Source organism: Gigantopelta aegis, chromosome 14, assembly GCF_016097555.1.
Source record: "Gigantopelta aegis isolate Gae_Host chromosome 14, Gae_host_genome, whole genome shotgun sequence".
NCBI lineage: Eukaryota > Metazoa > Mollusca > Gastropoda > Neomphalida > Peltospiridae > Gigantopelta > Gigantopelta aegis.
The window spans coordinates 46,019,586-46,047,448 of record NC_054712.1 but is presented as its reverse complement, the minus strand read 5'-3'; the positions used below and the strand labels follow the sequence as shown (position 1 = coordinate 46,047,448).

General features: G+C 36.4%; 2 protein-coding genes across 2 annotated transcripts; one reads left to right on the top strand and one right to left on the bottom strand.

Moving 5' to 3' along the window:
- Nucleotides 1-80: 80 nt before the first annotated feature.
- On the bottom strand, nt 81-27,863 carry LOC121388761 (G patch domain-containing protein 1-like). Its single transcript, XM_041520253.1, has 18 exons — nt 27,785-27,863; nt 22,565-22,696; nt 21,828-21,913; nt 18,663-18,823; nt 17,420-17,511; nt 16,936-16,988; nt 16,299-16,496; nt 15,665-15,803; nt 13,817-14,083; nt 10,611-10,780; nt 9,486-9,639; nt 8,222-8,400; nt 5,778-5,905; nt 4,536-4,681; nt 3,606-3,811; nt 2,843-3,020; nt 1,525-1,728; nt 81-231 (listed from the first exon to the last, which is right to left on the bottom strand). The coding sequence occupies exons 1-18, from the start codon at nt 27,855-27,857 to the stop codon at nt 134-136; spliced, it is 2,664 nt and encodes an 887-aa protein (XP_041376187.1). The 5' UTR covers nt 27,858-27,863; the 3' UTR covers nt 81-133.
- On the top strand, nt 12,078-12,537 carry LOC121388762. The gene is made up of 2 exons (XM_041520254.1): nt 12,078-12,395; nt 12,426-12,537. The coding sequence occupies exons 1-2, from the start codon at nt 12,133-12,135 to the stop codon at nt 12,520-12,522; spliced, it is 360 nt and encodes a 119-aa protein (XP_041376188.1). The 5' UTR covers nt 12,078-12,132; the 3' UTR covers nt 12,523-12,537.

Sequence of the window (27,863 nt, the reverse complement as noted above, 5' to 3'; positions counted from 1 at the left end):
TTTATTATGCCTTGGTATATTATTTACCCAAACTACAAATAATCTGAACTAGGCTAGTAAAAAACCCAAAACAAAACAGGTTACCTTTTTCTCTTTCTTGTGTTTGTGTTTATGTTCTGTCTTGTGTTTGTTTCTATGGCGATGTTTTTCTTTCCGATGTACTTCCTCTGACATTGCTAACAGTTTTGGCGAACACCACATCAGTACCACATGTAGATGCTTCAACTGACGCTAGGAAAATAAAATTTCAACATGTACATTTATATCCTGTACATTTATATCCTGAACTAGTAAGTAGCTGTCATTATCCTTACTGAAACTGGAAAGAGATTTAGTGATATGATGTAATCAAGTGCTGATACCACACTATTTTAACACACAAGTGAAATAAAAAGAAATTCCTTGGCTATTGCTCTTCTTTAAAGAAAAGTATATTTTACACTAACTAAAAACTGAACTTTTACAAGAAAACACAACAGGAAGTATGACATAAATGGACTACTTTGAGTGTGTAGCCATTGGAACCAGTGCTTGGCCAATATTAGCTTTTTTCTAGCATTACAGATAGAGTCCTGAGTTTGTTGTCACTTTAAGATGCTTGCAACTAATAAAATATTTTAACAACAAATATTACATACTAAATATAGTTTCTTGTTTAGATTATTGGTGTCTGAATATCCGATATGTTTCTGGTCACTCTATTGTTTGTAAGTAGCACAAACTGGATTTGGAAGGAAATGTTTTATTTAAAAACGCACTCAACACATTCTATCTACGGTTATATGGCATCAGACATATGGTTAAGTACTACACAGATATTAAGAGAGGAAACCTGCTGTCACTATTTCATGGGCTACTCTTTTCGATTAGCAGCAAGGGATCTTTTATATGCACCATCCCACATACAGGACAGTACATACCATAGCCTTTGTTACACCAGTTGTGGAGCAATGACTGGAACAAGAAATAGCCCAATGGGTCCACCGACGGAGATCGATCCCAGACCGACCGCACATCAAACTGGATTTGGTGACCTAATAATTGCACCCGTATGAAAATCCTGTTTCGTATTACAAACATTTTAAAAGAATGTAGTTCCCAGCTGTACTACAAATTAGTATATTCATCCACTGTATGTTAATGACTTCAAACCCATGATAGTCCCTTTAATGATCTCTCTTCAAAGTTCATTTCAAGTTTCCCTTTCATTACTTGTCGACTATTGGACTCGTGACAGTATTTAGTTTACCACCCACTTTGGGCTGCATTCTCAAACAACCCAAATCTTGGGTCGCTCAGAGCCGAAAAGTTCTGCGCCAGTAAAGGCCTGACAGCCACTGGTCAGCAGAAGATCACTCATGCGATGGTAATCATTTTTGTGTTTCATCAACTGATCAAAAGACTTTGGGCACAAGTGAGAAACCATTGACAATTATGGAGAACACAAAATAAAAATAAATATTTTTAGTCATTTACCTACAACGTAAGAAGAAAACCACTTGATTTATGATTATTGTTATTTACCTGCAGTCAAGTGACGTGGTGGAAGAGCCGGCCCATAGGTTGATGCTGTATCCGGAATATCACCCGACACGACAGGGGAAGACAACCGATCTGCACCCGTTTCAGCAGCAGGGGGAGATAAATGTTGCTGGTCAGCAGCAGATAACTCATGCGATGGTAATCGTTTTTGTATTTCATCATCTTGGGGTTTTGAATTATCTGCTCCTGCAATAAAAAAGATAATAAATAAAAAGGAATTTGAAGTTTTCAAATAAAAATACAACATTCTTACCTCCAGGGCTTCTAGAATTTTATAAATATCCACTAGCCATGGGATCAGTGATTTTAAACATTTACTAGCCATGATTAAAAATTCACTAGCCCTACTTTAAATAAATACAATTTTACTAACAGTAATAATCAGATATGTCACCCAAAGAGGGAGATAGAACTTAAAACCTCTTAGATTTACAAAATAAGACTTAAATGCAGCATTTGACGGAGTTTTTTCCACTAGCCGTCGGGCTAGTTATAGTAGTTATTTACTAGCCCGACACTGAATATCACTAGCCATGGGAGTGGGGCTACCATAATCTAGAAGCCCTGTACCTCTTATAGACCGAGTGTATTTAGCTGGTGAGCAATGAGGTACTCTTCTGCTTGTTCAAAGTGGATAGGACTGAAAATCCAAATTGCATTTTCAACAAATGTGCATCATTATAACAACTTAGCCATTCTGTGAACAAATATTTTATAAAAAAAAACATGCATACTAAAGATATATTCTGATGAAATAAAAACTAACTGAAATATTCTGAAAGGGAACCAAAAAATTTGTTTGCCAAATATATCTTAAAATATGAAAATACTTTTCTAAGACTAATGCATTCAGGCTAAGAACCGGTCATTGCCATCTCAGATCCCATATGTACCGCTTGAAACTGGCAGACACTGATGAATGTACATGTCAAACAGGATCACAGTCCCCAGGAGCACATCCTGCAATTCTGCCCCTTCTACGATGAAGCCAGGATAAAGCACTGGCTGAACGGAGCAACACTGGCTGTCAAGCTTTAGGGTTCCAAAGAAGACCTGACAGAGACGGCGTTTTTTATCACCACAACCAGACTCCAAATTTAAAGTATGATCAACTATAGCTTGAACGCAGAAGAAGAAGAAATGCTTGTTTGTTTCGGATTTTTGTGGTGGGGGGGGTTTAACAACTAAATGGATTCAGTAAATAAAATCAGCATCATAAATATATTTATAAAGAAGTATCATCTTTAAAATTAAAACTCAAGTTATAATGAACAGCAATACTGTAACTAAACTGACTTACTGTTAACCACAACATCATTTGTGTGTGTCCGGTTTGTGTCTGTAGTGATGACATCAGTGTTACGAGCAACTGCGTCATCTTCAGAATCAGACGTACTCGACGACTCAGAATCTGAGTTTTTGAATATTGCTTTAAACAAATCTATCGGAGGTCGATCATTGCTGGCTTCCGAGTTTTCCTGATTTAAAACAAAACATACTTATTAATTCAATGTTCTGTATCTCTATATATTGCATATCAATAACAACAACATGTCTTTGCAAGTTAAAAGATTAATGTTTAAATATTAATTCTGCAGAGGTTGGAATTAAAAACCAGAACAGTTGAAAGAATGACAATTTGAACAATGATTACTTGCACAAAAGTTTAAAATATGTGGTCAGATGAGATAATTAAAAATCTGATGATGATTATGTTTGAAAGTTCAAAACTGTAACAAGATCTCACCTGCATTTGTGGCTTAGACGAGACAATTAAAAATGTTATAACCATAATTACCTGTCTGAAAGTTTAAAACTTTAATAACTTCTCACCTGTATTCGTGGCTTAGATGAGGCAACTAAAACCCTGACAACAATGAATGAGTTCCCACCTGTTTTGTTGTGCAGACAAGACCATTAAAAATCTAATAATAATGACTATCTGTGTGAAAGTTTAAAACTTGAATGAGTTCTCACCTGTGTTTGTTGTGTAGACATGACCATTAAAAATCTTATAACAATGATTACCTGTGTGAAAGTTTAAAACTTGAATGAGTTCCCACCTGTGTTTTTTGTACAGGTGAGACATGAGAGACACCTGCTGTTGATTCTGACTCTGTGCCCGGTGGCTTTCTCTTACGGTGATCATCGTCAAGCACACTGAAGATGGATGCCGGTTTGCCGAGACTTCGAGGCTTCACTTTGATGGAAAGTCCTGAACCTTTGTCTGAACTCACGTCTGATCCTTGTTGATGCTGATGAGATTTACCTGTCAACATTCATTCATTATATGTATTACCGTGCTTATAGCCAATTACAGTTCAAGCTCGCTGTCCTGGTCACACACATCTCAGCTATCTGGGCTGTCTGTCCAGGACAGAGGGTTAGTTGTTAGTGAGAGAGAAGAGGGTGGTTGTACACCTATCCATGAGTTGTTAAGACTTGTTTTGGGTTGGAGCTGGTATCAGGCTGTGAACCCAGTGCCTGCCAGCTTTATGTCTGATGGCTCAACCATGACTCCACTGAGGCCTTTACCTATCAACAATTATAACATCAGCTTATCTTCAACTTCTGCAAAGTGCACAGCCCAGCATTTAACCTGTGATTACCCACTCACCTGACTAATACTCACGAAGTAAAATGTTTTCAATTTTTTATTGGTAAGGGCAGTTCCAGTACTGAACACAGGGGAGGGATTTTTGGAAGCAACAATTAAGAAAGAAAAGAAACTGCAACAGACCATCCAGACATGAATTAATGATGCTCCCCAACATCTACCCTCCTCCCTGTTCTATAACAGCCGTGACAATATTACGAACATCTAAAAGCAAAAACATTTTAACAAGAATAAAAATAAAATAAAATGTTTCAATTTTGGAAAAATTTAAATTGAATTCTTGTTGTTACTTTTTTTGTTGACAAAAAAAACTGATTCAGTGAGAAATATAATTTAAAATTTAATTGAAACCGTATAAATTTTTTAAATGTCAAACCATCAAACTGAATAGCTAGTGGTGCCTGGGTTGATGGTGCCTGGGTTGCTGGTGACTGGGCAGCTGTGCTGCTATCAGAGAAGTTGAGGAAGTTGAAAACCGAGAATTTCTCTTTCCTCACAGTTGGTACCCCGACGACAGTGGATCTGAGAACAAGAAACCAAACAGATCTCAATCTGTGGTAACAGTAACAGGACTCAAAATGGGAAGTACAGTATGGCCTGTTGTTATTTAAAAAACAATTGGAGGTCAAAAGAAATATAAGACAGCAGAGTGGATGATTTGGGACAGTGTGTGGGAAAATAGGGCCTCTGAGGTGTATTTTAGAGTATTATAAAATTAAAATATAACAAAATCACGAGCTCAGCCTCAGCTAAATAGAAGATGAGATGATCATATATACATAGATTTTGTATATGTACTTTCCCACAAACAGGACAGCACATACCACAGCCTTTGATATACCAGTCATGGGGAACTGATTGAGATATTAAAAAAAAAAGCAGCTTAAGGTAGTACTATACCAAATAACTTCCGGCTGGGTCAAAGTTCGAGGTGCACCGAACTTTTGATAGAGAAGTGAACACCACAAGTCCTGTGATTGGTTATAAATGTGAGTGTGTTGGTTGTAAAAAATAATAGTTTCATCTGGGTAAAATAAATGTGCAATTTTATTTCATCTAGTACCAATGTGTCAAGTAGCCTTGTGCTTGAAACATGTATGGGGTACCTGTAAAAAAAAGTACTCAAATTTTGTGCGAAACTAGGGTAGTCATAGACGCTACCCGTTATCTCAGAAACGAGCAGCTTGACCCCCATTTTTTTCTGATTCACTTTAAGTGTAAGGGGTGGTAGTATTTATATCCGTGGCGTTTATGTCGGTTGATATGTTGCAGGTAGGAGTTTTAGCCGCATATGTTACTATTGTCGTCTATGGGATTTGATTTGGTAGTATACACCCTTAATAAGAGAATGGGTCCACCGAGGTGGTCTGATCGTACAACTGAAGCACCTCAGGCGATCGCTCTACCGACTGAGCCAGATCCCGACGCGCTCTAGCAAAGAACAATGCATTGTGCCCAAAGTTATAGATTGATACCCAAGCCCAGACAGTGTAAACAATAACAAATGTTGGGGTGTAGGAAGAAATCTTTCCAGTTTTCATACCACTAACTTCGACCAGCTGTGAAGAGTTAAGACTTTAGCATGCAGTCACGGTAAACAACAAGTTAGAACTCCTACCCGGGGTATGGGTGCGGCACGTTGAATCTCCGACACAGCAGTTTGTCAGGAACCCATTCACATTCGTCGCGCGTCAGATGCCCGAACATTTTCATCTCCGCCGCTTTCGCCTGTTCAGATTTCTCAACCTGAAATATTTATCACAATTTTTAGTTTTAAATAGGCTTTATCTGAAACTTTATCATTTTCTTATAATAAAGCAGTTTACATTTTAACATGGCCATGCAATAATGTTTCAAAGGAGAGAACTATTTGCTAAATGAGCACCTGTTAACATTTTTATGTCTGTACTGGAATGGTGTTAAAGGGACATTCTGAGTTTTCTGCAATTTTAATGATGTTATCGACTAACAGAGACATTTTAACGATTGTAATTACATATCAAATATATTTTCCTGCATAAAATATTAGTGGCTGTATATTAAATGTGTTTCTGATCCTTCCAATATTTGTATTATGTTAAATTTGATTTGATTTCCTAAAATATATTTTTTCATACATACAAAATTATTTGAAGACAAAATCCAGCTTGGGCTTCTTACAAATATTAAGACGACCAGAAACACATTGAATACACAGACGCTGATATTCTAAACAAGAAAATATATGTAATACATATATGTAAGTTTAATCGTAGAAATATTTTATTAGTCGGAAATATCTTACAATGCAGCAAACTCAGGAATGTCCCTTTAATTAATGTTGGTGTGCAGTGCAGCACATCATCACATCCACAATGTGATTCAATTGATGATGCACTGCATGCCATCACTCTACAGAAGGGTTAGGTCACAGCTACTTCCTGCTCAATAAATATACTCTTCAAAAAAGTTGGGGAAAATAAGAAATTACAATTGCCAAAATTGTAAGGTATATTAGCTTTGGGGAATGGTTATAGTGAATTAATTGGGCAAACATTACAAATGGTAGTTCAGTATCACAGTAGGTTTTATGACCACCAAAGATCTTAAAGGACAATTGGGGTCAGAAGTGAAAATTGAAAGTTGATGTTTTTTTATCAGTAAATCGCAAATATATTCAAAGAATAAAAACGACTGAAAACAAAACAATAACAACTGTATGATCAACAGAATGATAATGATTGACAGAAATAATGTTCCACAGTGATTAATGGACCTTCCTGGAAATTGTCAAAATCAAAAATGACACCCCACGCATGTGTACGGGGCAACTGCGTGATGCATGTGCAAACTATGAAATGTGTTTTGGTGTGTTGATAAACAGACTTGAATGTTCTTTACTAGGATGTCTGTGGTCAAAACGCATGTTCAGTCCACTAGTTGATATTAACATTACTATTTCAGGTTCCTTTACTTTTTTTGAAGAGTATAGTTATTTTGACACATGGGTTTGAGTATAAGGCACAAATTCCATTTGTCTGTCATCTGTGTGCTTATTTGTATAATATATAATCCGCAATGTGTAATCTGTAACAATGAAATAGGTTGAGTAAATTCCAGTTATGTGGGTATCTGATCCCTCTATTTATTACATACCTATTCAATCTTACTATAGTGATAAAGACATTTTGAAACCGTGTGATAAATTTATTTTGTATCGCACATAGGTGCAATCTGGACCGGAACTTTTAAATGGGGAATTCCCTTTTTCTTTTTGCTGCAAATACCGCCTTTTATTTACTGACATCACATTGTATTTGAAACATTACACAAGGCGGCCGCAAAGTATAATTCTGAACGTTAAGCAAATTCATGAAAGGAGTTTTCATCATTGATTTAACAAAGTGTTGTTATGACGTTAAATTAAAAACCATTTTTGTGAAACATAAAAGAAGGTATGTAATAAATACAGAAGTTCACATATGTTGTTTTCGCTTCCTATTTATAGCATTCATTTATTTGGCGCAAGAACATACCACTCGACCGCTACAAAGTCTCATGGCAAAATAAACTTGAAATAGAGAAGATTCCACCACTGATCTACAGCCTGCCCAGTATTGTTTTGTGAACATATAGGTCTTTGGAAAGTGGGTTATTTTTCATGCAAAATATAATTTGAAATGAAGAGCCCCACACATTCATTTTGACCTTGTTTACTGAATTAGGCCCCCATTTATATCAGCCCAGTGGTAAAGTGTTCACTTGATGCACGGTCAGTCTAGGATCGATCCCCGTTGGTGGACCCATGGGACTATTTCTTGTTCCAGCCAGTGCTCCACAACTGGTGTAACAAAGGCTGTGGTATGTACTATACTGTCTGTGGGATGGAGTATATAAAAGATCCCGTGCTGCTAATCGAAAAGAGTAGACCATGAAGTGGCAATAGCGGGTTTCCTCTCTCAATATCTGTGTGGTCCGTAACCATATTTCTGACGCCATATAACTGTAAATAAAATGTGTTGAGTGTGTTGTTAAATAAAACATTTTCTTCCTTCCATTTATTTAATTTTAAGTATCAGTCACCGTCTCATCAACTGGAATATCGGCTTTGTCCACTTCATCCGAGTACTTGGCTGTGGTGAAGCGGTGCGCCATTAAACCAACCATCGGCTTGTACAGTTTGGCTGATTTGGTAAATTCCTCTCTCTCTTTATCGTGCTCCCACTCAGTCATGTGTTTATCTGATGCAGCAGCATAAGGGTCTGGAAACAATTTGTAAATAAATAAACAGAGCAAACATCGACACATCATCCTAGTTCTTGAGGTATGTACCTTTTCCATTTCACATAAAATACATTCTAATGTACTACAAAAAACAGAACAAAAAACACAATGGATTTTTTTTTGATAATTTGTAAGTTGTAAGTAAGGTGAAACATATGGTAAAATAGCTGTTGTAATAGCCAAAAGTACTTTACTAGCATGAGTATTTTTAATAGTCCTCACGCAATTAATAAACTGAGAAATACTATCAATAATGTTGAATTTAATACTGAAATTAACAACCTCAAAAAGGTTTCACCGTAAATATCAATATCATTCTCAGATGTGGTGGCAATATTTTCCATCCACTTGATGATAAAAAATAAACTTGGATCAACTACACAATGCCACATAACCTTACTAGATAAACATGATGCACCCTATTAGTGTATTGAACTCCACTGAAAATCTACCACCCATTTTTCATTTGTGAATTTGCTATAAAATGCACAATACTTCTAACTCATGTATACAATTGGGGGGTCATTTACTGCTTACCAGAATACAACTAGTTACTGTATTCAAAAATTAAAAGTATATTATTTTTTCTTCTCATATCCTTTTTAGGACTACAAATCTGACCAGTGAATTTCTGGTGATGGTCAGTGCATATGATACAAAGGAAATATTTCATTTAACAATGCACTCAACACATTTTATTTACGGTCATATGGCATCATAAATATGGTTAAGGACCACACAGATATTGAGAGAAGAAACCCGCTGTCACCACTTCATGGGCTTCTCTTTTTTCGATTAGCAGCAAGGGATCTTTTATATGCACCATCCCACAGACAGGATAACAAATACCACGGCCTTTGATATACCAGTCGTAGTGCATTAGCTGGAATGAGAAATAACACAATGGGCCCACCGACGGGGATCGATCCCAGACTGACCATGCATCAAGCGAGTGCTTTACCACTAGGCTACATCCCGCCCCTATGATACAAAGAGACTACGAATATGATACAAATTAACTATAACTACAGTTAAAGTAAAGAGAAATTATATTACAGTCTACCTTTATGTCCCTGTCTGATGTGGTTGAGGTATAACTCGTATCGTGCTTGTTTCTCCGAGTCGCGTAAGAAAGGTTTAAACGACAGGTTTCCCTTGATCAGTGCAACCGGTTGACTGGTTTCAGTCTTTGTGAGATCAGGTCTGTGTTCACTGGCCTGATAGAAAAACAGATACAAAATATTTCTTATACTTTACTTTATAATTTGTTTACAGGTAGTACTAAACTAAATAACTTCCGGCTGGGTCAAAGTTCGAGGTGCACCCAACTTTTGATAAAGAAGTGAACACCACAAGTGTTAGTGAGTTGGTTGTAAAAAAAAAACTTTCATCTGGGCAAAACAATGTATGCAATTTTATTTCATCTAGTACCACTGTGTCAAGTAGCCTTGTGCTTGAAACATATATGGTGTACCTGTAAAAAAAGGTACTCGAATTTTGTGCGGAACTAGGGTAGTCATAGACCCTACCCATTATCTCAGAAATTAGCAGATTGACCCCCAATTTTTTTCTTATTCACTTTAAGGGTGAGGGGTGGTAGTATTTATATCCGTGGCATTGATGTCGATTGATACACTGCAGATAGGAGTTTTAGCCACATATGTTACTACTGTCATCTATGGGATTTGATTTGGTAGTATACACCCAGTAATGAATACCAATATTCAACAAAAGTAACAAGCTTCAGGTAACAACGCTTGATGTGGACCAAACATGTCACTAAACTCTATTAATACTGCCGTTCCTGCTAATGATAATTAATGTGACATTGGTTGTCATCAAAAACATTATTTTGTCCGAACAATAAATACATTAAATTTTACTTAAAACAATAGCATTGTGTCAAGTATTCTAGGCTTGTGCTGTACACGCTGTCAGACAACAATTCGCAATAAGACGCAATTTTGTAGAATGAAAGGAAAGTCAATCTTCAAACTATAAGAAAACAGATTTATTTTTATAGCAATTTCTATTTTCATCAAACCAACAGAATGGTCAAAAACATACTTTATTAAAAAAAAATGTTATAGCTTCTAATAATATTAATAAAGAAATAATAGAATAGTGTAATTTTAGCTGTTTTAGAGATTTTAATCAAAGCACTTGTTAGTATCTGTGAAACTTCTACCTCAGTGTGGGCAGCTGTTTGATCAGTAGACGAGTGATCGTGACCACGATTGTGAATGCAATTGTCATCAGATTTATCGCGGTTATCTTTTCCATCTGTGTGATGAGTCGACAGTTTAACCTCTTCCATCTTTTTCTTATCATCCTTTGAAACAAGATCAAACACTGACGCTGTAATAAAGTAAAAACTTTAATAACATTACACCTCGGCAGTGTCACAAAGTAAACTAAATGTCACACGAGAATGCAAAACAGTTTTGTAAACAGTAATTGTATAAGATAAACTTAATACAGTCAAACACAGGCACTGTAACAAATGAACAAGTAACTGTAGGGCTCACATTTAAGAATTTGTCTTTCACAGTCATTTTTACCTACCTACGGAAATTTATATGTCAACGACGGCAATTGCTGTCAATGCCGCCGTTAAGTTCAAGCCCTGAACTGTTTCATACAAAGTGTTGTAGGCCTATGTACTGAATTGTTTGAGTGTTAAAGTTAATGAGGTCAAACACAGGTGTTGTAACATAATAAACCAAGTAACAATGTACTGTAGCTACTGAATTCTTTAAAATTAATGAGGCATTGGCATTGTAACAAATAAACAAGTAACTGTTTCATACAAACGGTTGTCATCAGGCCATGACCTTAACTTTTTTCAGTGGTAGCCATCCTGGCTACCAGGTTATAAAATCTGGTAGTCCTCAGTTAAAATGGGTTGACCCATAATTTAAAAAAATATTAAAATGAGAGAAAATATTAAAATCATTTCTTTGTATTTTTTGTAAAATGTTGCAGTTAAGTCTATTTTGTAAATATGAATATCCTGACCCCAACCCCGACACCCAAGGTTAGTGTTCGTAAGCTATATCTCTCTTTAGGTGACATATCCAATTTTTACTATTATTTATTAAAACTGTATTAACTCAAAGTAAAGTAGGGCTAGTGAAATTTTAATCGTGGTTAGTAAATGTTTTAAATCACTGATCCCATGGCTAGTGGATTTTATAAACGTTCTAGAAGCGCTGGAAATATACCGTGAAATATACACTTGTACATGTTGATTGCAGAGTAACTGGACGTGTAAAACAAATATATATACTAGGCGGCAATAAAAACGCAATCTCGGAAATGATCATGGTTTATTTTATTATGCAAGATCCCACAAAAATGAAACTGATACCACCAGTGAGACCAACCACTGGCCCATCTGACTGGCACTGTCAGCCGCCAACAGTGAATCGCGCATAACGTCTCTGGCGATGTCAACGTCATGGGGGTCAGTATTTCGTGTGACCTCCATGTGCTGCGATGCACGCCTGCAGCCTCCTAGGCATGGACATGCACAGGTGCCTCACCACACGTCGTGGGATGGCTGCCCAGTGATGCTGCAATGCCTGCTGCAGCTCAGCGAAGTTCTGTGGTGGATTCGGTTGGTTTTGAACACGACGTCCCAGCTCATCCCACATGTGCTCTATTGGGTTCATGTCCGGGGAAACTGCTGGCCAGTCCAACACAGTGACATGGTGGGCACGAAGAAACGCCTGTGTACGCCTGGCAGTGTGCGGCCGAGCGTTGTCTTGCTGGAAGACGAGCCTGTTTCCGCCATGCCGTCTCATCAATGGGAGGAGGACCGGCCGCAGGATGTTGTCGACGTAGTGTTGTGCATTAAGGTTTCCCTGTACCACCACGAGTTCGGACCGGAAGTCAGCATTGATGGCGCCCCAAACCATGACTCCGCCGCCCCCGTAGCGGTCCCTCTCCAGAACACAGGCCTGCGCGACACATTCTCCACGACGGCGGTAAATGCAACGACGTCTGTCCGTGACACTCACGTTAAATCTCGATTCATCCGAGAAGATGACATCTCGCCATCTCCTGGGTCGCAAATGCCCACCATTCCTGGCCCATAAGAGTCTTGCTTGACGATAGGCCACGGTAGGGTCGGTGGCAATGCAGTCGTTCTGCGGCAATACGTCTCCGGACAGTTCGGGCGCTGATGAGTCGTCCCCTGGTTCCCACTTCAGTCCTGGCAGTGCTTGCGGCTGTCAAAAACCGATTGCACAGGTGCCGCAACCGTATGTTCCGGTCCTGTCTATTGGTTATTACGCGTGGTGTGCCCGAACGACGGCGGTCATTGACGGTCCCTGTCGTCTGATATCGGTTGAGGAGCCGATTAATGGTTGACGGGTGCACGTGGAACCGTTGTGCTACCCGCAATTGCGAGTTTCCTGCATTCAACAAGCCAATGGCTTGATTCCGATCGGCGTTGTTCAACCGAGGCATCGTGTAGGAGTGAGATACTCATTGCCACCCGCGTGTTCTGAGTGTGCCCGGGTATCAGGAAATGCACGTGCAAAGTGTTATTTCGCCAAGTGGTTGCGTGTACGCGATTTACCGGATAATGCGTTTTTAGCGTTGTTCCCCATATGTTGGGAACAGGCCGGAAGTCGACCTTTACATGCTGCTGAAATAATGTGTACCACTGTACCATGTACATTGACGAATAGCGTCAACGAAGTCCAACCAGAACGTATATTATTTTGTTAAAAGGAAATTGCGTTATTAATGACGGCTAGTATAGTAGCCTGGTGGACTACCAGGTTTAGACATCTGGTAGCCTGAGCAAACATTTGGTAGCTAAAACACGCTGGGCTATTGCTAAGGTCAAGCCCTGATACTGAATATTAGGTGTGTGTGGGATATGTCTTCCAGTATCAGCTCCGAACTACAGTAATTTCAAAAACAAATCATGTAATGTGCTTAGAGAGCATTTGCTTAATATTTATTGTAACCCAGGGTGAGGGGGAAATGTGTGCATATAAAATTTGCTCTCGGGTCAAATGGCTAGTAATCAAAACATTGAATAACCATGCATACCTCTCTTAAGTATATGGGCTAACTTTAACTTAAGTTATTAACAATTTTGTAGAATATTATTACTGTAAACCAGAAAAAAATTGTGTGTATTAATTTTGCATAGTTCACGGCCGATCTCAAATCGCGAACTTGATACACACACATTATTTTTACATGCATTATTTTTTACAGATGCCAATAGTCTTTCGCGAAATTTAAATATCGTGAACATGCGCTAAGGTGCATATTTCAGAAAAAATACATTGCAATATTAATCGGGTTTACAGTACTTAAAAGAAAAAAAAAAAGAAAAAGAAAAAGATAAAAAGCTATAAATGAGATACATACTAAAAATGGGAGTTTCTCCTAGCATGAGGCCTCGGTCAACAGCATTTAGTGGCTCTTTCCTTCTTGGCTGTGTCATGGAATCCGATTGGTTCAACGTTTGTTGTACTGCAGCCTCTGGTTGGATCTTTTTGAAGTGATGGACTGGTCGGTAGTGACGTGGTAAACTTGGAGGTTTAAACACTTTTTTCTGGGACAGTGGTTTAGAAGACAGCGTGAAACCTGCGAGAAGTTTCCCGAGGTATCCAACAGGAAGAGATGACGGTGATGCTGAACAGAAAGAGAATAATCCAGAAATGAATTTTAACATTATTTATTTTATGATTACACACCAATTCATTAATCCCTCAGTGACACACATTGACAGCTATATAGCGTTCAAAACAAATCACTACATATACAAAGTATAACTAATATTGTCAATAAATGATGGAAATAAATGGGTCAAAAGGTTTCAGGTCAGATTATTTTGCTCGAATGTCTCCATCGTTTTTGCCCGAATTTGAAGATTTGATCCTGTATGGGGTGTGTGTGTGTTGGCAGGTGTGTGTGTGTTGGCAGGTGCAGGTGCCCTGCCTGAACCCACACACACACAAACACGAACACACACAAACACAAACATGAACACACACAAACACAAACACGAACACACACAAACACAAACACGAAAACACACACAAACACGAACACACACAAACACGAACACAAACACACACACACACAAACACGAACACACACACACAAACACACACAAACACAAACACACAAACACAAACACACACACACAAACACAAACACAAACACACACACAAACACACACAAACACACACACACACAAACACAAACACACACACACACAAACACAAACACAAACACACACACAAACACACAAACACACACACACAAACAAACACACACACAAACACAAACACACACAAACACGAAGACACAAACACGAACACACACAAACACGAACACACACACACACACGAACACACACAAACACGAACACACACAAACACACACAAACAAACACGAACACACACAAACACGAACACACACAAACACGAACACACACAAACACAAACACGAACACACATGAACACACAGGAACACACACAAACACGAACACACACAAACACAAACACACACAAACACGAACACACACAAACGCGAACACACACAAACACACACACACACAAACACAAACACACACAAACACACACACACACACAAACACGAACACACACACACACACAAACACGAACACACACACAAACACACACAAACACGAACACACACACAAACACGAACACACACACACACAAACACACTCAAACACGAACACACACACACCCCGTACACTTAGGCCATTACTGACATGCTTTCATCAACAAGTATTTCATATTGACCACTTGCTAGCTTGCTAGTGAGCTACAACAATGGCCACATAATTAGCTCCAGTAAACAGCACACAGGTGGAATTTTGAGATGTTTTATACTCATGTGATGCTGAAGTGAAGTTGAAAATTCTATACCACACTTAAAGGTAATTTTTTCAGCATTTCTGATGAAATCCAGTCTACTGTGATAACTATTTTGTCAAAACAAAAGTAGCTGAAATTTTTACAAAAGCTGAAAAATCACATCCATAATTTTGAAAAGATATAAACCCTGCAGTTAATATGCAGGAAATGATGGTAAACCTCCCAATAGGTAAAAACAGGTCTTTAAACAAGAATTTAAAAAAGGTTATGTCCCCTTCCTACGTACTAAACTGAATGAAATTTCACTTCACAAATATATTTCAGAATGTAAAAATATAATGACAGATGATAAGAAACTGGTTACCAGGTTTGTGTTTTCCTGGGGCCGTCCAGCCAAAGTTGTTGTCTTTGTCTTCGATCTCCATCGTCATGTCGTAGTTGGAGAGGTGATCCGTCGAATAAATATCTGAATCTTCCTCCTCCAGAGCTCCGACACCAAACGCCTGAAAAATATAAACAGGCTGAGTCTACTTTGATGAAAACAAAACAAATATTTATTTAATGACACTTCAGAACACTTTAAACTATGGCTATCAACAGATTAAGAATAAATGGTAGAAAAATTTAATTTAATTTGCAAATAATACATGTATATTTGCCTAATATAAAAAAATACTGATGGAAGATATAAGGGAACACATAATAGTAACAGTATATAAACAAACCTACATTGTTTTATTATTATAATTTTGACAAAAAAAACAAGATTTGAAATCTTTATCTGTATAGGACTTTTCTTTTGGCATAGACAATCTGATTTTGGCCACACATTTTCATATAAAATGTACCAAATTGTCAACAATATATTTGTTCAGTTTGAACATGGAGTACATGTATATATTTTAACTGATCCCAGGTACCTTGTGAACCTAAGATGCACTTATGTCTCTCGACTCCTAGATACACCACCTGGCTTGTAAAAGGAAGATGTACCTTACCTGACCGCGGATGCCTTTGCGTCCCCCAGATCTAACCGGCGGTGGACCGAACAGGTTGACGTGACTAGACGGGAGGGCGGCTGTAGGATCCAAGCCATGATATCCGAGACCGTGCACATTGTCCTTCGCTTCAAACGAGATTGGGGTCGTGTCTTTAGGGGCAAACGTCACATCACAAATAAAATCATCATCAGATTCCTATAGAAAAACACAATATCATGTTTATAAAGACATTAATTAGCAGGCAACTGAATAAATATCGTAAAAAGACTCTATGTACACCAAATCACCATATGGGAATATATACATATATAGCTTCAGTCAGTCCATGCCGCTATTATTGGTAATGAATTATTTCACCAGTATATTACAGCACTGAACGCCTTTCACCAACATCATTCCTTATGGTTAGCTTACAATGTGTAGAATAAGCTATTATTATATTACCAATGCCTCCAATCCTAACCCTACTGTAACCATAATATTACATGGAGTATCAGCTTTACCTATTTCTTTTCAATCGTTCAGTACCTTGCTGTAATCAACTTCTTTACTATTTAACTCCACAAACCTGTCTCTTCAGTACTCTCGCCACAAGCTGGGGACTGAGAACTCTACACAAAGTTGTTAAACTTACCTCATCACTTTCCGATGGTAGCAGTGCACAGCCGACAACTCGTACCGATGAACCTGGCAGTAAGAGAAAGAAGCATATTAATCATTTCATCTAAATGTACACCGATTGTGCTTGTCAGAAATCATCATCCATAACTTTAGTTTGTCCACATGTAAAAGAACAAAGACAATATTGGAAATAAATAAAACCCTCTATTTGCTCAGAATTCAATTAAAAGTATATTAATTTATTAATACTCAGTAGTAAGCAATGAAATGTGACAAAAATGTAATGATTAACCCTCATTATATTGTTGCATATATGTGAAAATTATACCAACACACTGTAAAATAGCGTATAAAATTATTTGTGGTCAAACAGTTCAAAGCATTAAATTCTTTCTTTTAAAGCTTATGCCTTAAACGTATTCTGTGAAGCACCAAATTAATTACAAATGCCTTAAATTCATTTGTGTATGTCAAAATATTAAATTTATAAAATTCACCTTTTTTCTTTTTCTTCTTTTTGCGTCTCGGACCGATCCCCTGTCCTTCTTTCCATCCCATCTTTCTGAGAAGTCTCACTCCCACCGACAACCTTGAGGGAAAAAAAAGATGAAAATGTTAAATCACATCTAAACCATTAATAATTTACAAACATAGGGCCAGGTTTAATATTTACCAGGGTTTCTGCCAGAGGGTAAGACGGTTATGGCACCATTACCAAATTTTATTTTTTTAAGCTAACTGTTGGACACAATTAATGACTATGATTTTCTTAACCCTAACCCTAACCCTAACCCTAAACCTATTTTCTTTTGGGTGGAGGTCCTCCATACTCTGTCGACTGCGGTTGCATTCATCACACACACTGTAAATATTCAATTCCATAGCACCATACCCAAAAATTTCTTTCTGGCAGAAACCCTGTCTACATATGCCTCTTTTCAATTCTGTTTGAGTAATTTGTTTTATTCAGAAAAAAACCACCCATTGTTAATATGTTTGAAAACACTACAGTAGAAGCAACCTAAAGTATACCTGCCCTGTGCAATACAAGTGTTACTCCTAGTTTTACATGTGGGTTTTTTATTGTTTGTCATAAAACTGTCAACCATTATTAATGAGTTTACTTGTTGTGGAACTAACTGTGATAATTAGTGCTCAGGGGCCGAATTCACAAAGTTGCGACGAGAGTTTAGTGAATCAGGCCCCAACAATGTAACATTCCGAATTGTGATCATTATTTAAGCTAGAATTCCTGTTAGTGTAACACAACATTACATCAAAGTCTGCTGAAAGGCTTTATGTCACAAATTTTACAAGCATATACTTCAGAAAACTTAATATTTAAAAACCGTACATCCAACTAAACAATTAGTGTTGCACAGGAAAATGTAAATTAGCTCTGAAGTTAACGTTTGTTTTGTTTAACGATACCACTGTGAATAGAGCACATTGTATACCCTTTTAATTAATTCTGACATAAAGTCTTTAGAAAAAACTTGCTACATTTTTCCATTAGAAGCAAGGGATTTTTTGTATTTATTTTCTCACAGACAGGATAGCACATACCACAGCCTTTGGTGAACCAGTTACCTTGTTCTGGTCATGTCCATACCATTAGGACAGTTGGAGGCAATAACATATTTTTTTATTTCAAATTATTCAAATCATACATCACTTGTTAAAAAAACTAAATCCTGTATATTCTCCATGACGTATGGAGAAATATAACTAAATACAAACCTTTCTGGTATTATAAGATCCACAAGAGCTGGTTCTCCAGGAATTATAGAGGAACTTGATAAGGATGCAGCCATAGCTTTTCTTTTCCGACTTCGCTCCTCGGATGTGTACTCTGATGATGTGGTGTATTTCTGAGGAGCAATTCCATGTTCTCCTAAGTCCTGCAAACCATACAAATACATTGATTTTACAGCCATGAATAAAACCCACTAAAGTCACTAACCCCAACTGTTATGGGCGGGATGTAGCCCAGTGGAAAAGTGCATGCCTGATGCACGGTCGGTCTAGGATCGATCCCCGTCGGTGGGCCCATTGGGCTATTTCTCATTCCAGCCAGTGCACCATGACTGGTATATCAAAGCTTGTGGTATGTGCTATCCTGTATACGGGATGGTGCATATAAAAGATCCCTTGCTACTAATCGAAAAATGTAGAGGGTTTCCTCTCTATGACTGTCAAAATGACCATATGTTTGACATCCAATAGCCGATGATTAATAAATCAATGTGCTCTAGTGGTGTTATTTAAAAAAAGAAGAAAAAAAGCTATTAATGTAAAATATTTTTGGCTATTACAGATTTTGTTTCACCATTAACATACACATTTCTTACCGCAATTTATTTGAATTATCAATCACGATAAGTCCAACATGTTACTGGTCACTTTGTAGCAGTTCCAATTTAATTTGGTACAAAAAAAAGAGAGTTATTGTTGTAGAAATCCAAATAAAGATCATATATTACCTGGTCATCCCGCATTTAACATCTCATCCATTTAAAGGTAGGGTCAACTCAAACAAGAGCCTTATGTGTTGGAAAGATGCATACCTGGACCACCAACACATACTGACACTTTAGCAAATGAAAAACACATAATTTTAGAGTTAATAAAAAAAACATGATTATTCCTGCTAACTGGGGGCAGCCATTTTGTTTCGTTTTTGTGACGTCCGGTGGGATAGCTTGGGGAGAAGTGACGTCAGCTCCTGACCATCTCCTGTATGTACAGTGTAAACAAAAGCAGTAATTTTCGACAAGGCGCTTCTCTTTGATCAACCTGACTTGTAAAACAGCATAAATGACGTAATAATATAATAAACTATTTAACTAAATATATTTCAAGTTGCATTAATGGAACAAAATGGGGTTATAGTATTTTCCTCTGTTTAATAATCCAAACGAAAAATGTACACTATTACACCTACTGATATGCTACGTTGGAGCAAAAACGACAACCCACGATACCCAAGGGATAATTTTCTTTTCTTTGGGACTACGTAATTGGTCAGTTCTGTGGTTTTAGATGGAAAAGTCTACTTAATCAATAGTTTTACAGAACTATTTACAGTAATAAACCATGACTAGTGTTTTCCCTAGCTTGTTTTAGCATGGTGCAGCAACCATGCCTCAATAGTCTAGCACCATCTTGCCTTAACCAGCACCATGCTGCCCTGAGATTAAACAAGCCTTTTTCACTAATTAATTCTAAAATTGCCTTTATAAAACACCCAAAAAGGTATTATTAATTAATAAAATATGCCTTTTATATCTTTTGCCATTCATTTATTAAAGCAAGCACATAAATTACATTAATGTATATTTCAATTAATTTCTGTGTATTTTTAATGAAATACAAGTGTCCTGAAAATGGTGAAAATGCCCCGAAAGTGTTTGGTCTACCATGCCTTGCCAAATTTCTAGGGAAATCACTACATGTCCATTATAATTTTAGGGGCGACAGGTAATATTCCACAATACCAGTATGTATTTTTGTTTCTAGACAGCGTCAATTAATTGGCTTGTCTGGTTACCAATCAAATACACACCTGCCAATCAGGAATCACAGGTAGAAGCAACTAACAGCATAGACCAATTAACTAAAAAAACACTCCGTGTATCATTTCAGTACGTAGGTTAATGCATGGGCAAAACATTGTTAATTGTTTCGACTTGTTGTGTAGGCACTTTGACAATGGTATTTTATTTTGTATTAAAAAATAATATATATAATGCTGGATATACTTACTGGGATGTGTATTATTACAGAACATTGCAATGTATGACTATTTATCATCCTGCAAAAACCAGGTAGATTGTGTTTCTCTAGTTCTAAGGCTCATTCCTGTCGTGACGCATTAAGTATTACGTAACCACCAGCTCACCAGAAGGCGTACTCACTGAGATGGTACAAAATGGCTGTGCCCGTTATATATGCAATAATGTGCATTATATATCGTTGAATATGCATACCAGGCCAAATGCCTTAATTGTCCTCTCCTTTAAAATACTATAAAATTAATTTTTACATTTCATTAAAACAAAACATATATGTTTGCAACTCAGTAACAACTTGAATTAACTGCTGTCTTCAAAACTGTCACAGTGCGATATACAGAGGATATTTCATCTTTTTGTCAAATATCATTTATATTTCATCGAGTGAAGTCTGCAATCATATCACACGAGTCGCACAATCATATCACACGAGTCGCACAATCATATCACACGAGTCGCACAATCATCTCATGAGTGTGATGTGATTGCAGACTTCACTCGATGAAATATAAATCATATTTATTATAGAACTTTTGGCAATTTACCTTTATTTTTAAAATGCCAGCAGCAAAACAGTTCCGGCTTTCTTATAGTGAAGATAACACTTTCTACAGTGACAATAACACATTTCAGAGTGAAATAGTGAAATTTTCCTCTAAAATGTGTTATCGTCACTGAGTGACTGATAACACTTTTATTTCACTGATATTTTAAGATATTTCACTAAATGTTATATTATAAAGCTCAGCATTAGCAGTCACTGCTAGGCAATTTGCCTGGCAGGTAATACAGTCTTTGTACTAAGATGTCATTAAACAAACTTTTCTTCCAAAGAAAAAACTGTAGTAAACAAACATCAAACACGGTGCTAGATTTGCCACTTGCCAAATTCGCCAACTGCAAATTTTAAGAATAACTGGCAACTTTTAAGAATAACTGGCAACTTTTATTTTAATTTGGCAAAACAAATTTGTGTAATTACTGATAATATGTTGGAAATTAGCCCCAGGTGTTGTTTATTTTTGACATAAATTGGCAACATTTTCTGATCACCAAGAATTACAGCACTTCATTTCCAGGCCCTCAAAACATATGTAACACTAATTCACACCTCCTCATCCATGAAGTCTTCAACATTGCGTGATGAAGCCTCAGCCTTGGAACTTCTCGATGACACAAACGTAGACGGTGTGAAACCTAACAGGAAAAATAACAACTGATAAAATGAAAACCCAGGATGTGATACACATTTAGAAATAAAAGTTCAAATGATCTATAAAAAGATGAAAACTCATATTCAAATAAAGGCCATTTTCAAGGATTTAAGATATGAGTCGGTAACTGCCTTGATGTTACAGTGTTTGATATTTAATATGTTAACAAGTGCTGGTATGTACTCAGGACTGTATGATTGGACCTCAGTTTATGTTAATAAAAATGAAGATAATTAAAATTAACAAAATAAATAAAATGCTGTTTCAAATCATTTTAGTTTTTACCTCGTCTCAACACTATCTAATGTTAAATTAAAAAGTAAAAAATGTTACAAACTATGACAAGGCTTTGGAATAGCCATGATTTTATACGGGGGGGGGGGGAGACACCCATATTGGAAAGGGAGGGCACTCATACTATCTATGTGTCACGTTATAAGGAGACATACAAAGAGGTGTGGGAAAAAGAAAAGGTGTGACAGGGCTGGGGTGGGGGGCATGGACTTCATGCCACCAATGGCTACGCTGGTGAAGCAAGGATGGAAATGCCATCAGTATGGGCAGTAAAACACAGGTTTTAAATCAGAAAAAGGAAATCTGTAAATTTGTAAATTAAATCACACTAATAAACAACCTTCTTTGGATCCAACAGTATTGAAGAAACCCGCAGAGAAGCCACCTGTGAAAGCTCCATGAAATCTCGGCCGGCCTTTGGAATCTCTTGCTTGAATGTCATAAATAGACACCGGTTTCTTAATAGGTTCATCTAAAAATATAGACAGGTATTAATTTATAAATATAGTTTTTGTAATTAATGGGAACAATCATGGTTTGCAACAATACTTTTTCAGTCCTAAATTACTCGTAGTTTCTGCAGTATAATGTTTCCTGATTTTCTGTAGCAGGTATTAAAAACAAAAACAAATGTAGCCTGATTAATTGATCAACTGCCTACCCAGGAAATTTAATTAATGACATTTAAACACGTAGTCTGATTACTTCACTTCTTGGTCATTTGGTTACTCGCAGTTTGTTGGTTTAATGCTCAACTACATGTAGCAGTCGTTATTATTATTATGTGTCAAATAACGACCACAATATCACAAATGCCTACAGACCAGGGGCCTAATTCACAATTAGCATCCTCTTTGCAAGTCTTTTAGCATTGCACTGTGAGATCGCAAAGTTGCGAGAGTTTAGTGAATTAGACCCCAGCTATTTAATTTTCCCAAAGGGAACTTGTTACAACAAACATGATCAAAATGTCAATATAATCAATTGATGTTAGTTAATGTGGGGTGGGTTTAAATTACAATAAAAAATATATATAATAAAAAAAGTTCAGTATTCAATTTCAACACATTCTGAAAGCTAAAAAACAACAACATACTTTGCACTCAAATTTATTAGTAATAAATTCTGAAGTTCCAACCTAAGTTGAGTGATGAGGGATGGGGGTGGGGTGGTTGTCTAAAACATGAAGATTTTGCAGAATTTGGGTTCCAAAGCTTGGAATCATAGCTTCAATGCATACGGCATACACAGCTATCTCTGGCACTCACCATATTTGCCAATTGCAAATTTTAAAAATAAATGGCTAATTTTATTTTAATTTGGTCAAAATAATTTCCTGTATTGGTTGATATTTTGTTGGGAAATAACTGTGGCTTTCTTGTAATGTGGCGAACGTTTCTACTCAACCTGAGTCATCCCTGGCATTCCATGTCCCACATCAAGCGTTACATAATTACTAAGAGTTCCCACACCACCACAGTTAATATATTGTAGTAATCAGGGTTGGGTATGTTTCGCCCCAAACCAGTTCGCCTCCCGTTTGACCAGTTCGTCCCCAATCATTTCAACCCCAAAAAATTTTCAGTTTGCCACAAAGTAATTGTCAGTTCCAAACGTCTTCAATGACATGTCAGTGTACACATCAATTAACCTGTTTAGTCCCTAGTGTTTTTCATGAGATCAACTCAACGCAATCATTTACCTCACGTGTATAGTTACCTAAATCTGGCTAAACATTAGCATACATGTACCATTACAACTGTATCTTCTTAAGATTAAAGATATGCCAAGAAAGTTGCAGCGAACTTGAACAGTAAAAACAAAGGAATGGTCAACCTCAGGATTAGCATGCTAAAACCCATTCACGCGTGACAAATAGTGTCGGCTTTTGCTGGACTATTGGACAATTAGTCTGTCTTGCCTACGATGAATTGTGGCTGTTTTTTTATAAATGTATTAGAATTTTAATTTTTCTTTGTTTTAATAGAGTGTGACACAAAGCTTGCTGGACTACTGCTGGACAAAACATAAAAATAAATGCGAATAACACAAACTTGCATTTTTCGCATTAATATTATGATTGCATTAATTTCATGATCTACAGTATTTTTTTTTTTTTTTTAAAGTAAGGACCAAATTGTAATTTGAATTTCTTTTTACCTGAATTTGAATTTCTTTCCAATATTTAAGGGACATTCCTGAGTTTTCTGCACTTTTTAAGATGTTATCGACTAACAGAGACTTTTTAACGATTGTAATTACATATCAAATATATTTTTCTGCACAAAATATTAGTGGCTGTATATTAAACGTGTTTCTGAACGTTCTAATTTTGTACTAGGTTAAATTTCATATTATTTCCTAAAATATTGTTTTTTCATACGTACGAAATTATTTGAAGACAAAATCCAGTTTGGGCTTCTTACAAATATTGTAATTACATATCAAATATATTTTTCTGCACAAAATATTAGTGGCTGTATATTAAACGTGTTTCTGACCGTTCTAATTTTGTACTAGGTTAAATTTCATATTATTTCCTAAAATATTGTGTTTTCATACGTACGAAATTATTTGAAGACAAAATCCAGTTTGGGCTTCTTACAAATATTAAGACAACCAGAAACACATTGAATATACAGACAATGATATTCTAAACTAGCAAATATATTTAATATGTAAGTTTAATCATAGAAATATTTTATTAGTCGGAAACATCTTACAATGCAGCAAAGTCAGGAATGTCCCTTTAAAACATCTTACAATGCAGCAAAGTCAGGAATGTCCCTTTAAAACATCTTACAATGCAGCAAAGTCAGGAATGTCCCTTTAAATGACACAGGACTTCTAGAATGTTTATAAAACCCACTAGCTATGGGATCAATGATTAAAATGTTTTACTAGCCATGATTAAAAATTCTCTAGCCCTACTTTACTTTAATACAATTTTACTAAATATTAGTAATAGTCAGATATTTCACCTAAAGATGGAGATATCACTTAAAAACACTAACATTAGGGGGTTGGGGTGGGGGCAAAATAGACTTAACTGCAACATTTGACAAAACAATTTCATTAACCGTTGGGCAGGGCAATAGTAGTTATTTACTAGCCCAACATTGAATAACACTAGCCGTGGAAGTGGGGCTATCATAATCTAGAAACCCTAATGGCATTAAACAATATGGCTGTCAGTAATTAAACATCTCAGAGCTTTAGATCTCACTTTTTGGGGCACAACAGGGACTTTTGTCTTTTCAGAGCACAGAAAGGTTGTTTTAGTTCAGTACTGTCATCAACAGCTGCTGGAGTCACAGGGCTAGTTCTGGGTGAGCAAAATATTTCGTCAAATTGTCTATTAAACTTAAACAATTGCAGAAATTGACAGTTATTTTCTTTAAAATGTCAATTATTACATGAAATTATTTTGCCAAAATAAAATCAAATTTGCCAATTGTGTTCAAAATTTGCAACTGGCGAATTTGGTGAGTGCCAGAGCTAGCCCGGAGTTATTATTCAGAAATGCATTTCAAGTTAATTTAATGTAATTAAACTTAACATTTCACTGGTTTTATAGGCCTCTAAAAATTGTGAGAGCGATCGTTTTTTTTCGCACTTTGCGTGTACAAATTTAATTTAAGTAACCTATTTTTTGTTCGTGCAAAATTTCAAACACCATTTACTTGGATATAACGGGCTACGCAAAAATGAAATGGGTTACCTGAATTTATTTCTGCGTGATCGATAAATGGGTCACGCAGATTTTCAATTCTCAGAGGCCCGTTTTGAATTATATCTCAATTATAAAATGATCTTATTGGGAAATCCAGAATTTAGTGAACAAAAAAAAATGAAGAAATTATTAAAACTACTTTAAAATTCATAACTGCTACTAAAATTTTTGTTAAAGTTAATACATTAATTTTATGCTAGACATCGCCCAATCCAATGTAAAAGTTATGCAGTTTACTACTCACTATACCCACCCACCCTACCCCAATCTTTCTCTACCCCTTCTCTTTTTCTTCCTCTTTGTACACCTATGTAAGTCTATTGTATTGTAACATGTATCTGGAGGTAAAATGTAGAGATAGGTCTTAATATAGCCTAAGCCTGTTGGCCAATCCCATTATATTATTGACATAATTAATATTCTGACGCCATATAAACGTAAATAAAATGTGTTGAGTGCATTATTAAATAAAACATATTTCAGTGCTGCCACTTTGTATTTTTAAAAGAAAGTATGGAATCATGCAGGGGGAAAAAGTGTCAAAATAGTCTTTAAAAAAATGTATTAAAAAAGTTTAATTTTTCATCAACTTACCCCGATAGGTAACCATATAACATTCACTACCTTTGTCCTACTAATGTTTGCTGCTTATGACCAACCTCAAGGAATGGTGTGTACCATGTTGTGAGCATTTGCAATTGTTGAACACTCTTTTCTGCATATTTCAGTACCCTGTCACTTGGTCATTGAGAGCAGCAGGATCAGAGAGCTCAACAAACACTCCACTCAACAAAGAACAAACCATTCCTGAAAAAAAAACTAGCAAAGCATAAATCTTACAATGGTCAAATTTGAAATAGGTTTTCTTAAGTTATTTTTTGTAGAAAACGTATTTTAAAAAAAAGAAGAAGTATTTTGATGTGAAAAAGTATTAAAGGGACATTCCTGAGTTTGCTGCAATGTTTTAAAATGTTATCGACTAATACGATTAAACGTACACATTAAATATATTTTCTTGTTTAGAATATTAGTGGCTGTATATTAAACGTGTTTCTGATCGTTCTAATATGTGTACTAGGTTAATTTTTATTTTAATTCCTAAAAAATATTTTTTCGTACGTACAAAATTATTTAAAGACAAAATCCATTTTGGGCTTCTCACAAATATTAAGACGACCAGAATGACATTGAATATACAGACACTGATATTCTAAACAAGAAAATATATTTAATATGTAAGTTTAATCGTAGAATTATTTTATTAGTCGGAAACGTCTTATAATGCAGCAAACTCAGGAATGTCCCTTTAAAAAAGTATAAAAAGTATATTTCCAAGAAAAAAGTATAAAGTGGCAGCACTGACGTTTGTAGTTAATTTGGGCGTGATTATTTTGGGCATAACATTTATCACCCAGAAATTCATGCAATCAAAAGCCTTGTGTCTGTTTCATAAATTTCTGTTTTTTTCTTATTCAATTTATTGATAATATGATATTCAAAAACGGACACAATAAACCCCAAGTGGAGGCTAACGTAGAAAGTGGCGTTCTTGCTACGAACAGTGTTGACTTAATGTTCCCCGTGCACTAGGGCTAACATGTACTAGATTGGGGGCGAACTGGTATGGGGCGAAGTGACTTGGGAGAGAACTGACTGGGGCGAACAGGCTTGGAGCGAAACGTCAGGCATTCCTAAATATTTACGTTAATTTCAATCACTAAATCATTGTAATCCGCGTACGGAAAGAATGACAATTGATTTTAAATTATGTATATTAATGAAAAATAATAACAGTTTTAATATAATTCAAATAAAAGTAGCAATGACCATCTTCAAACACTTCCAACGGCGATCCTAGTGTTACAAACGTTTCTTCGTCTGAATCCATGGAAGCTGACATCTTGAA